The 14585-nt window shown below is 58.0% G+C and overlaps 1 protein-coding gene across 3 annotated transcripts in view; it reads right to left on the reverse strand.

The window, feature by feature from the left end:
- Window positions 1-7018: 7018 nt before the first annotated feature.
- Window positions 7019-14585, reverse strand: part of RBM19 (RNA binding motif protein 19) — a 120817-nt gene continuing 113250 nt past the window's right edge. For all 3 annotated transcript variants that reach the window (XM_027566684.1, XM_027566683.1, XM_027566685.1), the window contains 2 exons: window positions 8243-8353; window positions 7019-7572 (listed from right to left, as the gene is read on the reverse strand). In XM_027566684.1, coding sequence (XP_027422485.1) covers window positions 8256-8353 — 98 coding nt within the window. In that variant the 3' untranslated portion in view covers window positions 7019-7572; window positions 8243-8255. The remainder of the gene's footprint in view (window positions 7573-8242; window positions 8354-14585) is intronic.

Below are 14585 nucleotides of genomic sequence, written 5' to 3' on the forward strand. Positions count from 1 at the left end.
GAAAGATCCCCTGGAGGAGGGTATGGCAACCCACTCCAGTGTTCTTGCCTGGAGAATCCCAGGGACGGCGGAGCCTGGTGGGCTGCCGTCTATGGGGTCGCACAGAGTCGGACACGACTGAAGCGATTTAGCAGCAGCAGCAGCAGCAGCAGCAGAAGTAACTTAGCACTCATGCCACAGAAGCCTGTATTCTATGATTCACCGAAGTGTTAGTTGCTCAGTCCTGTATGACTCTTTTCGACCCCATGGATTGTAGCCCGCCAAGCTCCTCCATATGGGATTTTCCAAGCAAGAAAACTGGAGTGGGTTGACATTTCCTTCTCCAGAGCATCTTCACGACCCAGGGATTGAATCCCCGTCTCCCACATTGCAGGCAGACTCTTTACCATCTGAGCCACCAGGGAAGCCAATGCTTCATGAGACATATATATCAGCAGTTTTCTACCCACTCAGGTAGTGGGGGCCACACCCTGTATCCTGCCTGACTTTGAATACAGCGATTCTACTTTCTCTGTTTTCTCCATTGGGGTTCTGCCTGAGGCTTTTGTTTGGGAAAAGGGGTCCTGTGATCCAAAGAGTTTGGAACCCTATAAAAGTAGCTTCAAAATGAACTAGGAACTGGTGAGCTCCGAGCGAGGACATCCCAGCTCTTCCTGCATGGGGCTCTGAGTACCACACTGCTTTTTGGGTTTCTTAAAGGGAAAAACATGATTTCCCGTTACGCCTTTGACCCAGCCCTCTCTCCCGAACTAGAGATACACGTCCACCAGGAAGCTCTCCATCTCCACCTGATGGCTGTCTCCAACCAAACGCATCAAAAACCCAACTCCTGGCTTCCCTCTGGGCTAGCTCCTGCACTTGGCTGCCTTCTTTCTTCTTTTTTCCAGTTGCTAAAGTCCCCAAGCATGGCTCCACAGAGCCTACAGCCAGATCTCTAGTCTGTCCGCTGGTCTCCACCTTCTGGGACCCTGTCACCTCTTCCACTGGTCAAAGTTGCCACATCTCCCCTGGATTACTGCAAGGGCCATACCCAACTCCCCAAACCAAAATGAGCCTGCACAGTGGGCTCTCCCACCCCAGGGACCTTGCTTCCACTGCCCTGCCACTTACCCCCTCCTCTCTCACACCACCTCCTCGGGGAGCCCTCCCTCGGCCCCTCCAGACACCTCTGCATGGATAACGGCCTCAGGGGCACCAAAGGAGAAAACATTTGCTTGCCGTCTCTCCACATTCCACTGACAGCTCCTGGGGATCCTGGAAGGTTGCCCCCAGCACCCAGGGCTGGGTGTGGTGCACAGACGCCTCAGTAAACACCTGTGGGATGCACGCGCTCAGGTGTTTCGGGTTCAGTCCTCTCCTTGGCTCTTCAGCAACAGGAGCCCCCAGGGATGAGGCCACGGGCTCTGTCCTCGGGAGTCAACCATCCTCCGGGAGTCTCAGGGGGTGCCCCATCACCCCGACTCTCTACCCTGGTGCCCTCCACAGCCACATTGAGTCTCCAAAAAGCTCCCGTGTACTGGGGATCAATGGCGTTTGAAGGTGTTAAAAACAAAATCAAAAAGCCTGTTAGGGGTTCATGGCAAGTAGATGCTGAGCAAGAAGAGCCTCCCTGGGGGGAAAGTGATGTGACGGATTTCATCCCAGCTGCCCTGAGGTTGGGTTTGGAGTTCTAGCACATGTTGGCCTTCCTTTCTGTGCCTCAAGCTCCTCATCTGTAAGATGGGGACAGGAGTGCCGTCCACCCCCTGACACAGGGTGAGGAGAGGAGGGCGTGCATTCGCAACCTGCACAGGGCCAGGCTCTCTGGTGAGCATGTGCTGCCCCGGGGCAGAAAAGTGCGGAGCTGGGCATGTGTCCCCTGGGCAGCCCCTTGTGCCGTGTCACCTGGGGCTATGTCGCCTGCCCCTCTGATGCTCCTTTTCTGTACATCTCATAAATTTCCCTTCCACAGTGGCTGGACCAAGTGGCATCCATTCCTTCATCAGATATTTACAAGCACCTCCACTACTCTTGCCTGGAAAATCCCATGGATGGAGGAGCCTGTTGGGCTACAGTCCATGGGGTTGCGAAGAGTCGGACACGACTGAGCGACTTTACTTTCACTTTTCACTCTCATGCATTGGAGAAGGAAATGGCAACCCGCTCCAGTGTTCTTGCCTGGAGAATCCCAGGGTCAGAGGAGCCTGGTGGGCTATACAGTCCATGGGGTCACAGAGTCAGGTACAGCTGAGCAGCTAAGCATAGCACAGGTGCCAGGAAGGCGCTCAGGTGGTATGAGGGCCAGTCTAACAGGGGAGCCTGGACTGTCCAGCGTAGGGTTTGAAAGTCAGCTTGGGGAAGGTGCTTATTTCAACAGCTGGGGCAACAAGAGAGAACAGATTATTATTAAGCCAGGATTCTATTAATCTGCTATTATTAATACTGCTTTAAAAAAATGTTCGCATATTACTAACGAAGCTCAGCAGAGAGAACCCGAGAGGCTTTTTTTTTTTTTTGTGGGATGGGAGCACGTGTTCCATTTCTGCGAGGAGTACCAAAGGGTTAAAGTCATTTTCATTAAAATTTAAATTTCAGCAGGCGCTCACTCTCCCTTCGCCGTCCTTTGAACGTTTGACTGGCAACCATTTCATATTTCAATCTCGGCAGAACAAATTGAATTAGATGTTGAAACCAAACTCGGCTCTGTTCACCAAAGCCTGCATGCTCGGCTTGCACTAATCCCCTCCTAGAGGCTGCGGAGCTCGGGCGGGCGCTGGGAGGGACGGGTCCTGCCACAAAAGACAAAAGAGCCCAAGGAAGGCCGTGAAAGGAAAGGAGGAAAAACCACGGGGGCAAAGGCTGCTGGATATTTGTCTTCTGCCTGGTTCGTGGGTCTCAGCCTGGGAGACAGACCCTTGTTTGGATCCAGACCACCCTGGGCACCCAGCACAGAGCTGAGCCCATAGGGACGCCCAGTGTGCAATGGATGAATGAATGAATGACAGGGTGAAGATTAGCGGCTGGCTCTGAGGACTTACTGCACCAACCTCTCTCTGCCTCTGGTCTCTGCCCTCCCTCCCACCCCCATATTCTCCTGAGACACCACAAGGTGCCTGGCGTCCTTCCCAGGGTCAAGGTGCTTCCGCTCGGACCTGGGTTCTCTCTGGTCTCGTGATCCTCCATGCCAGCCTCTGCCTGGTGTGCAAACCTGCTGGAGGATGTCAGCTCGGCTCTCCCGGGAGGGAAGAGGCAGGCCTCACACCCTGGCATCACCCCAAGGCTGAGGGCCTTTGCCGGCAGGATGCTGACCAGGGCCTTTCCTTAAACGGCTCGGGTCTGTGTGATGGCCCAGAAGCGCTGACACAAGGACCCGAGCCTGGCTTACAGGCGACAGTGGTAGGGGTGCTGCTGCCCACGGGTGACCCCAGGATCCCAAGGGTTAGGAATGAGCACAGCAACACCTAGGCGGTGGCTCCTGGGGGAGGGACAACTGTGGGCCCCTCCCGAGTCTGCTGTAGGCTCTGTGTGAGGAGTGACTGCGTAAGTGCTGGGCAGAGGGCATCCCCTCCAGGCTGCCTTCCAGGATACCAGGGCTCCTTCCCATCAGGCCCTGCCTCCTGCTGACTCCCACCCAGTCCTGCCTGGGCCTCCAGCGTGGGCCCAGGTGGTCTGGCATGTACACGTGAGGTACTTGCTTCCTTAGGCATTTCCTGGGTGTAGCCCCATAAGTTTTCTTCTTTGTTGAATAATAAGAAGGATCCTAATTACTACTACTACCACCATTACTTATGGAAAAGGGAATGGCAACCCACTCCAGTATTCTTGCCTGGAGAATTCCCCGTGGACAGAGGAGCCCGGTAGGCTACAGTCCATGGGGTCGCAGAGTCAGACATGACTGCATGACCATTACTCACTCACTCACCATTACTTACGGTTCACTAGGTATGAAAAATGAAAGTGTTAGTTGCTCAGTTGTGTCCGACTCTTTGTGAACCTATGGACTGTAGCCCGCCAGGCTCCTCCGTCCATGGAATTCTTCAGGCAAGAATACCGGAATGGGCAGTCATTCCCTTCTCCAGGGGATCTTCCTGATCCAGGGATTGAACCCGGGTCTCCTGTACTGCAGGCAGATTCTACACCACCTGAACCACCAGGGAAGCCCAATAGTCTGCTAAATCCTTTCCACCCATGATGTTTTTTTTTTCTTTTTTCCCCCTTTGGCTGTATCACATGTCTTGCAGGATCTCAGCTCCCCAATCAGGGACTGAACTGGGTGATGGCAGTCAAAGCACCAGGGAATCTCGCATCGAAGATCTAGTTAGTCTTTATAAAAATCCTGCAGGGCTGGTTCTCTTTACACCCATTTTAAAGATATGAGAATCAAGGCAAGAGGTGCTGAGGTCACACAGGCGGTGGGTGACACTGCTGAGATCCCAAACCAGCCCTTCCTGGGCTCAGGGCCCGTGTGTTCTGCAGCCCTACCCACTCCTGCAGGCTGACCCCTTGTGTCTGGAGCAGGGCTGGGACCCTCTTCATCCATCAGAGGTGTCTGTCCCGCCAGGCTCAGGCGCCTCAGCCGCCCCTCTTTCTCCTGTCCAGGCCCCAGGTGTCAACACCCCGAGCTCAGAGGCCTTGTCCAGGTACAGATGGCCCCACTGCCCTCACACTCCCTGGGCTTCTGGCATCACCTGCCCTCTCCTGGGCACCTGCTCTAGTCTGGCCCCCATCAGGGGCTCTTCCTAGCTCTCCCTGGACCATCTTGGGGGACACAGGCCCTTTGGGAAGGGGTGATGCTGTCTCCTGTCTACATGAAGATCAGAAGGCTCATCCTTCTTCAGCCATGACCTCTGTGCTTTATTTCTGGAATCTCTCTCTGAGATCTGCAGTGGTTTGGGAGCAGTGACGTCCCATGATCATTCAGCTCGCCTGAAGCCCTCCCTGAAAGCCCCCCAAGCTCCACCTCCCAGGTGAGCCCAGTGACCATCAGTCTCCCTGCTGCCTTGGCTCAAAGGCATGAAGTCTCCCAGTTCACCCGGCACACGCTGGATGGATTCCTTTTCCCTAAAATGCTTTCACTTGGTCCCTTGTTCTTAAGGGGAAAGAGGTGGGCCACCTCTGGGCCAGCTAGGGCTTTATTATTACCTAGTAACACTTCATTCCACAATCCACAATAATAATGACGATGATTACGATAAAATGAGAGCTTTAGTAGTTCCCGTTTAAAGAGCTACTTTCAGGGACTTCCCCGGTGGTCAGGTGGTTAAGAACCTACCTTCCAGTGCAGGGGACATGGGTTTGATCTCTGGTCAGGGAACTAACATCCCACTAAGTCTGCACACTGCAACTAGAGAAGCCTGCGTGCTACAGCCAAGACCCGGTGCAGGGGTGGGGATGGGGCTCAGTATTCCTGAGACACCTGTTCAAACTCCAAGCCCTCCCCGTGCCTTTCAGGGGCAAGATGGGCTGAGAAGGGACGTGGGGGCAGGGGCTGGGCAGAGAGACCAGCTGTGTGTGCTGCTTGTGATAAAGTGGTCAGGGGCTGACTCTCTGAGTGAGGGAGGGAAGCTTATGAGTAAGATCTGAAAGTAGCAGGTAGGGTGGGAGTGGGGAAGGACAGAGTCTGAAAAAAGTGGGGGAAGGGCGATGTCCCAGGCAGAGGGCAGAGCAAGTAAGTGCAAAGGCCCTGGGGTAGATTGTGCTGTGCGGGCCAGAGGGCCGAGAGGCAGGGGCAGGGCAGGTGAGACAGGGCCTTCTTGTCCTGGTGAAGAGGGTGATTTCATTCTAAGTGTGCTGTGGGGGTTGCCACTGTACGTCTGATGATCCAGTTTCTGGCTGTGTGTGGAGAACACAGTGCTTCTGGGTAAGGGTGGAGTCTGCTGTTGGCATCTATGAGAGCCAGGAGTGGCATGAAGCTGGGGTGACGAGGAACCCTGAAATCTCTAGGGGTGTGGAAGCAACTGCTTCTATTTGTTTATGGTGGGGGGACCCTTCCACTCCAGACAGGGAGCCCCCAGGGTGGGAGGCAGAGAGGCCAGGCTGGGGCAGGCAGGCAGGCAGGCAGGGAGGGGCCGTGGTCTCCCTGTGCGCCGCGTGAGTGGCTGCTGTTTCTTCCCTTGCGGCCCCCTCAGACCATCAGCTTCCTGACCTCCCTGCTCCCATGCTATTACTCAGCTTTCTTGGGCTTGGTCTGTGGATTGCGAGCTTTTTCTCTTGGACACAGAGAAGGCAGTAAGGCATGAAGGTCAAAGAAAGACTCGAGGCCTGGGCGTCAGACGGAGTCTCATCCTGCGGATCCCCGAAGCTCTCTGGGTCTCACAGCACCCCTGTGACGGAGGCGCGGTCAGCACCAGCCCATTTTAAAGATGAGGAGACTGAGGAATCGAAGATTCACTGCCCCACGTTCATGAGGCTGGTGAGTGATGGATGTCACTAGGAACTCAGAATGGTCTGAACGTAGAGCCCGAGCTGGCACAGCAAAACCAGGTGGCGGCAAACCCCTCTCTGGGGACGTTCTAGTACCTTCATCTGGGTCAGTGAGATCAGTGCCAAAGTCGCCTCCTTCCGTGTCAGGCCTGCAATCTTATTTCAGGAGAATCCACATGGCCTATAAGAGGATGAGCAGTGGGGAGGGAGGGTATGGACCTCAGCCCTGTCGTTCCTGGGACCCATGGCAATGTAGAAGCCTGGTCACCGAGGGTCCCTACCCAGACGCCGTGGTCTGATGCTGGGGCTGGGGGGATACCCCACTATAGAGACTGGATGAGATGCACTGGATCTGTGTCTTTCGCTTCTGTTACATTCCTGGTATGGGCTAGGATGGGTTAGGAGGCACCTGCACTAGGGACAAGCTCAGCCTCGCAAGGTGGTCAGCGTTGTGTGGTGTTGCCTGGATTCCAGGCCACTCTGAAAATTGCCAGATGTGGATCAGAAAAGTCCTCCCAGAAAAAACACACAGAGCAAATTTTACACAGCCAGTCCGAAGACTCCAGGGCTCTGACTCGGAGCCCCCCAGCCCTGCAAATGAAGAGGGAAATGAAAATGCTGATGAGTGCTTGCTCTGGGCTTTACTTGGATTGACTGGTGTGGTCCCAGCACCGTCTGTGAGGTAGGCACAAGATCACGCCCATTTTACAGAAAGAGAAGCCAAGGCTCAGACGGACCCTTGCTGGTCCACAGTCACAAAGCTGGGGGCAGCTGGGCTGGGATTCAGGCCCAGGGCAGATAGGCTACTGCTCTTTCCTGTCCATCACCCCATCTTGGTATGTGCTAGGCTGGGATCTCCAATAGGTCTGGGATGAGCCTTGGGACCCCGCTGGCCAGGACTGGGGACCTGCTCGCATTTGCGGGGTCCCCGGCCCGTGAGCAGAGGGTGTCTGCCGTTAGTGGATGTGGCTGAGCTCCACCAACGAGCTGATGTCTGGGCTCGGAGCCTGGTGCTTTGTGAGTGGCCCCACGGTCAGTGTGGACGGACGGAGGACTAAACCACAGCTCGAAGTCCGAGTGGCGAGGAAGGGGCAGGACAGAGTCCATGTCCCGGACTCTGAGCCGTCCATCCCTTGAGGAGACGGAGGTGGGAACTCCAGCTCAGCAGCCCTAGAAGGGGACAAGAAGAGAAGCTGCAGGAGCCTTACATGCTTGGCACCATGTCTGCATTCTTTTTGATGAATTTGATTCCTTCTTGCTAAAGCCCTACGTGGTGGGAACCAGTTAGTGAGGCGGAGGCTGGGCCCAGGGAGGCGAGCTGACTCGGCTGGGGTCCCTGGTCTATGCTGGCCGGAGCGGGGTGTGGTGGGGTGGGGGGCTTCACGCCCAGCTCCACAGAGTGGCCGTTACCCTGGGGATTGTTCTGGGGTTGTGGGCAGTGGGGCCTGAAGGTCCTCACTACCATGCAGTTGCCTGCCCTGGAGTGAGCACCCCGAAGTCCCTGTGTTCTGACCTTCGCCCCAGGCAGATGGGGCCCTGCCTGCGTCTCGGGGTTGCTGGGAGGAGGAGCGAGCCGGGGGACTCGGGGCTGGGAGGTTTGGCCACTTCTGGGTCCCTGTGCTGCTGCGCGGGACGCCCCAGCGTGGTGGTGCCCCGGCTGCTCTCCGGGCCTCCAGTGCCGGGCACAGGGCAGGCGCAGTCAGTGCCCGGGATGCCTGGGGCTGTGAGCTGAGACCCTCGTCCCTCTGACCTTGGACCAGTGGAGCATGGGGTAGCCCTGTGGTAGGGGTGCGGAAGCCGGCGCGGCTGAGCCCATCCCCAGGGCCCCGCTGCCACGTACCCTCGGTGCCAGCTCACAGCTGAAGGGTCTGCGCCTCGCCGTCGTCCTCGCTGTCTTCCAGCTGCTCTAGGATCTCGTCCAACACCACAGACCGCTTTTTCTTCGGGGGCTCTGTGGGCGCCCAGATGGCGAGAGAGGAGGACAGAACAGCCAACAGGGATGGGAGGCGGGAAGACAGCGGGGACAGAGAGACAGAGGGAGGGGGAGGGGAAAGCCGGGGGGTGGGGGTGGGGAGGAGGGGGAAGAAATTGAGAAAGACAGGGAAGTGGCAGGAGACGGGAGAGCAGATACAGACACGGAGGCGAGAGAGGAGGCAGAAGGAATAAGACCAGACAAGAAATGGGGGGGTGGGAAGGAGGAGGATCAAAGCAGGTATGAGAAAGGGGAAGAGAGCACAGGGAGGAAGACAGAAACGTGGAGGGTTAGTCTCTGCTTCGTCCAGGGGTGGCCCCTCTCCCAGTCCTGCCAGCCATCCCTGCCCATCATCCACCCACCCAGGAAAGAGATGGAGGAAGGCCCTTCCCAGCGGGGGCAGAGGTTAGAGCATCTCTGCGGGGTGTAGAGGGAGCCAGAGGGGCGGAATCAAGTGAGGGCAGAGGTTAGGGAACAAGTAGGAACTATTCCTGTTTGCTTGGAGGTCATGGACTCTCAATGGGGTAGTGGGCAGCTGGCATACGGCAGGTGTTCAGGAAAAGCAGGGTGACGAGATGCTCAAGGACTCCAGAGGCAACATGGAGGGAATAAGAGGTGGCTTTAGAGAAGAAGGGTTATTTGACTTGGCCTTTGAAGAGTGTGGAGGAGTTCTCTGTGAGAAGACAGGGAAGGGGACAGAGATGCACAGTGTGGAAGGACGGACGTGGCAGGCTCAGCAAAATGTATGTCTTCTGGGTCCCACACACTACTGATGACCTGCTGTGCGCCGCGGCTCGTCTTCTCCGCGATCCCACAGGCAGCTGTTGTCATCACCTGCACAAGCGCAGGGGCTGAGTGCAGGCAGCTAAGCCTGAGGTCACACAGCCAGGAAGCGGTGAAGCCAGGACCCAAGACACAGCAGAGCCCACGGTCTTTCCTATTTTCCTAAGTCTCTGGTGCTGCCCAGAGATCGCCAGGGAGACAAAGGGTAGGGCAAGAGAATGTGCTGGTTCCCTTGGCCCTCCAGGAGGGGAATTGCGGGGATGGGGGAACATCAGGCTCCGAGCTTAGATCGACTGTCTGTCTCCTGCTAATCTAACCACTCATTCATGGTGGGCTTGTTCAGAGGCAGCTGTTAGAGGCTGTCCAAATCCCCTCTCCTCCTCTGGCTCTGTGAAGTCCTCCGGATAGAACTAATCACCCCCGTGACTCTTAGCGGCCATCTCCCCAGCTGGGTCAGGGGCTCCTGCAGGCGGCGGGTCTCCCCAGGGCCCAGTCCAATGCTTGCCCTGGAGATGGAGCATCTTGGGTCTCTTCCAGGTGGTCCTGGGAGAGTGACTTGGTCTCAGATTATTTCATCTCATTCCTACGAAACGGACGCCATCACTGGCCCTTGTCTTCTCCATGGCTACCTGCCTGACCCGAGCACTCCCACTTCTCAGTGGACTCCTGGCCTCTGCGCTCACCCTTGTGGCCATCTACCCTGCCCCCAACGGCTGCACGACGGGTCCTTCCGCTCCTGCTCTGCTCCGGGAGCTCAGCTGAGTGCAGAAAGGCCGTCCTAGGACATCACTGGACTGGCCCCTCCCTGGGTCTCCCGGCTCTGCTCCTACCCGAGACTCCCCCCCACGCCTCCTCCCCAGCGAGGACCCGCTGGCCATCGTCTACAGGAACCCCTCACTTCGAAGTGCTTCTCACCGCCGATGGCGCGCGTTTCTTCGTTTCGGGAAAGAACTGTCCTGTTTATGTCCGTGTCCCCTGCCTCAGCACACTGCTGGGCACCTAGTGGGGGCCCACGAGCAGCTGTCGAAAGGGAGGCTGAGCAAATGGGGCAGGAAGGGGCGACGCTGTGGAGCTGGCCCCTTGGGGAAGGTGAAGAAGGGGTGGGGGGCCCGCATGGCCCGAGCCCCACACCAGCATCACCAGCATCGGTAGTCACGAGGAGGAGGAGGGAGAGGGGACCGGACGGGCTAGGAGCTGAGGTGGCCACCTGCAGGGTAGTCAGCCCCTTCCTCTCCTCACCCCGGGTTTCCTCATAATCACCAGAGGTGCACAATGGCCTCTGGAAATTGAATTTGTGGGCAGGTAATAGGAGCCGGGAAATGGAAGCAAAGAGAGCCTGCAGGCCTGTCACTGACGCCCCCTCCCAGTGACTAACAACGGGGCGGGTGTGAGCACTGGGAACGGCGTGTCCCTGCTCTCCTGCACTGGCCTGGGGTCCCAGAGGGTAGCTAGTGGCGGCCAGCGGTAGTCCTGATGGTGGCAGCTACCGTCTTCACTTTGGCAGAATTGTTTCTTCTTTCCCACGGCCTGACCCACGATTCCAAGACTGATACCGGGGCGGTGCCAGGTACTGGTGCCTCTTATCCAGCTGGCCCAGGGGTGCCCTGCAGGTGGTGACTGTGGGTTACATTCCCGGTGCCCCCAGTGGCCAGCACAGGGCACCCCCAAGGGCACCGGCCCACCTGGGGGACCTTTCAGAGAAGCATGGCCCACTGTCCAGGGGCCTGGGGGCTCCGAGGGCCCCTTGCCACCTGAGTGTCCCCAGCATCACGCTGGCCTAGCCTTGCCAGACTGAACCCTGTGAGGTGGGAACTGGGGCGATCTTGTCCCAGGGCTCAGCACACAGTAGGTCATCATCTGGAGAACACAAGAGTGGACAAATGAACGGACAAATGAATGAGTAAGTCCTTCTTGGGCACTGAGGTGGGGAACTTTAAAATAATAAAACAGCAGTTGTCAGGATAATAATTAAACAGAGGCGGGACAAGAGGTGCTGATCCTGGGGAAACTGAGGCCCGGTGAGGGCATGGCTGGAAGAGGAGACACACGGGACATGTACTTTAGAAACGGGGCCGCACCTGAGCCTTACACAGCTCCCCTGCCCCCGGTGTGAGACCACTGCCCCCATTTCACAGATGGGAAAACAGAGGTGCAGGGAAACGCATGCCCCCCAAGGCCCCCCAGCTGACACATGGCAGCCCCTGGCTTCCACCTCAGACAGTTCAGTTTGCAACATGCATCCTCTGTATTGGGAGGGGAAGGGCATCTTCTGACGGGCCCCCCAGGGGGCAGGGATGTGTGGAGGGGCCCAGGTCATCCAGGACTCTGACAGGGCAGGTGGTCACAGTCTGGATTGAGGATTGGCTGCACTGGCCTTGGCTCTTCCCGAGCTGGGTGACCCTGGGCAGGGCATGTGCCCGGTCCGGGATTGAACCCCTCATGTACCAAATGGGGGGACATGGCTGTTCTCCTACCCCTCTTCTCTGCAGCCGCCTTCCGTTGTCTTTCTGACCTCCCCTGAGGGTGAGGGCTCCTCCTTCCTTTGAAAACCCCTCAAAGCCCCTGGACTTGTCCCCAGCACCTGTCATAACTGAGCTCAGGAATGGCTGGCACTGACCCCGCAGCCCCAAGCACTGACTGGAGGCTGGAGGCTGTGTGCCGCAGACTGAGCCCTTCCGGGCCTCAGTATCCTCATCTGTAATATGGGCCACTAGGACTGCCCACCTCAGGGCTGCGGCGAGGACTGAAGGAGAGAAAGAAGCGACACCAGCACCTGGTGAGGGCTCCACGGCAGTGCCGAGGCCACCACCTTTACTTATCACTCACATCAGAGGTGCTGACTTAACATGTCCCGCTACCATCAGGCCAGGGAGCACCACTGGTGGGGTGGGCTACCATCAGGCCAGGGAGTGCCACTGGTGGGGGGGGTGCTGTCATAGGAAGGCCAGTACATAGCAGGTGATCAATAAAAGGGAAAGGAACGAAGTGATTTGGTTCGTCAAGGCCAAAGCAAGTACAACCCAATCCCCACCTCCTCCAGTCACTGACCGGAGAGGCGCAGGGGTCTCCCCTGGGGGCTGTGGGGGAGGGGTGGGGGAAGTCATTAGCAACCAGCCGACTTCACGGCCCAGAAGTGAGACGGTCTGAGGTCACGGCGCTGCCGTTGCGCACTCGGTGACCTTGGGCAGGTCACTTGTGCTCCCTGGGTCTCGGCTGTCTCGTCAGTCCACTGGGGGTGGGCACAGGACTCATCTACCTCCTGGGGCGGTGGCGAGGATTAGCAAGTTTATGGGAGCTTGGCACCCCGAGGGCTCAGCACCCGGGGGGGCCTGGCATATCTGGCTCAGGCTGGGCCCCCAGCACCGCCCTCCCCGGAGGACGTGTCAGGCCCCGAGTCCCCACCGAGCAACACCCAGCACCCCCTGCTGGCCCTGCCCGCATGCGGAGCGCCCCGCTTGCCGGGAACAGCTGCTCAAATCCTATTTCCCCGACATCAAAAGCCTCAGTGGGTTTTCACCAAACAAACATAATGCAGAGCCGGAGAAAGGTGTAAAATAAATAAACGAAACAAGCTGTGCGTTTTCTTTCCGTATTACAGCTGCACCCGAAGATAAACAACAAGTGAATGTCACCAAACATCAATACCCGAGAAATTAACTTGACAAAGAGCTCAGCCGTCCCCCAACAACCCCCCAGTCCTGCCCCCGTCCCCCCCCACCGCCCCCCAACCACCCTCCAACTACCATTTTGCATTTCTGGAGTTCCCCATCTAATGATTTTATTTTTCAATTAATTCCTTGACAGAATGCCAGCCCGCGTCTCTCTCCCGTCCCTGGCTGGCGCTGTCGCCCTGCGTGCAAGGCGGGGGGCGGGCAGGGGGAAGGGTACGGGCGGGGGCAGGGGGCTGTTGGGAGGAGGAGAGGAAGCTTCATGGCTGGTCAGGGAGGAGGGGGTTCTGGAAGGGACCCCAGTGTGACCGGTCGTGGACAAGGGGTTTGCGACCGATGGCGTGGCCGGCTGGAGCCAGGCTGCCCAGATCGCAGGTGAGGCTGCTGTCCCCGCTGGGCTACCGGGGGCCTGGCCTCCCCGCTCTGTGCTCCGTCTCGGCAGGTACTGAAGAGCACCTGGCTTCACGGGGGCCGAAGAGCCATCAGCAGGGCAGAGGTGCTGAAGGCCTTTACAACAGAGCCCTGTACCCACGAGGCATGCGATGAAGGTGAGCCAACCCTGACTGTCATCAGCGGGTGCAGTGACGGAGAACACATGGGCCGGCCACCTCCCTCCTGCATGAGACGAACGAGAGTGGTGGCACCAACCCTGGACAGGTAACAGTGGCCGTGGCGGCTACCCCTTCCTGGGGGTCACCCACGGCGTCAGCGGGCAACCTGGGGATGTATTAACAGCTCCCTACCCACATGGAGGGCCAGGGGCCTTCTCTGGCTACGAGGGCACCCCTGGCCCCAGCACAGGGGAGGCTGGCAGTGATGGGGACTGAAGCCCCCTGAAAAGATGTCCCGGCTCCTTCGACTTCTGGGGGACAGTTCGGAGCGGCACAGCTCTAGGGGGGTCCCCCCGGGCTGCATACTGCACACACACTGCCTACCGGCTCCCCTCCCAGCTGCTCTGCTGGGAGCCTTACCCACACCTCAGGGGCTGCTTCCGGGGAACCCAAACTAAGGCACGCAAACGGCAGACACTGTGTCTACAGGTGAGCAAACGGCACGAAGCAGGGCCTCACGGGGCCAGCACACTGAAGAGCGTCTGGACTTGCTGACATCATTGATTAAAAAAAAAAAAGTTACTAATATGGAAAAATGGGAAAGGCTACACAAGAGCCTCCATTTCTAGTTTCTCTTGAAACCGGCTAACCTGGGCACACCGGGCCCATGTCCCCACCTAAGGGTAACTGATGGGCTGTGTGCTGGTTGCTCCTGGAGATGGAGGCCTCACTCATTTGGGTGTTTTATGACTGTTCCGGGAGGCCCGAAGCTCGCTGCTCCCCGAGATGAAGGGCAGGTGAGGCAAAGTATAAAGTGCAGGCCCGTGTAGCGGGTTTCCCCTATTAAACCCGAAACAGGCGACTCCAACAGGCTGGGGGCGGCGGGAAAGGGTAGCAGGTGTAACCCTCTCCCGTCTGTCCCTCAAGGGGAGGAGAGGAAGGAGGCTGGGGTGGGGAGTAGAGGGTGGCATTCCAGGTGTGGACAGGGCACCACCGCCTTCAGATGGCCTGCTGCCCCAGGCCATCGGGCACACGAGGCGCTGGAGACAGGGTGTGGGCCCTGTCGGCGGGGGTGGGGAGGGGGTGTTGGGCACCCCGAAGGCTGGCCTAGTGTCTGAGGCTGCCCGCTCTTGGGAGCCCTGCCTCCCATGCTCCAGACTTGCGGACCCCGTGGGCAAAATCCTCAGATTCCCAGACAGGTCTGCATCC

This window comes from Bos indicus x Bos taurus, chromosome 17, assembly GCF_003369695.1.
Source record: "Bos indicus x Bos taurus breed Angus x Brahman F1 hybrid chromosome 17, Bos_hybrid_MaternalHap_v2.0, whole genome shotgun sequence".
NCBI lineage: Eukaryota > Metazoa > Chordata > Mammalia > Artiodactyla > Bovidae > Bos > Bos indicus x Bos taurus.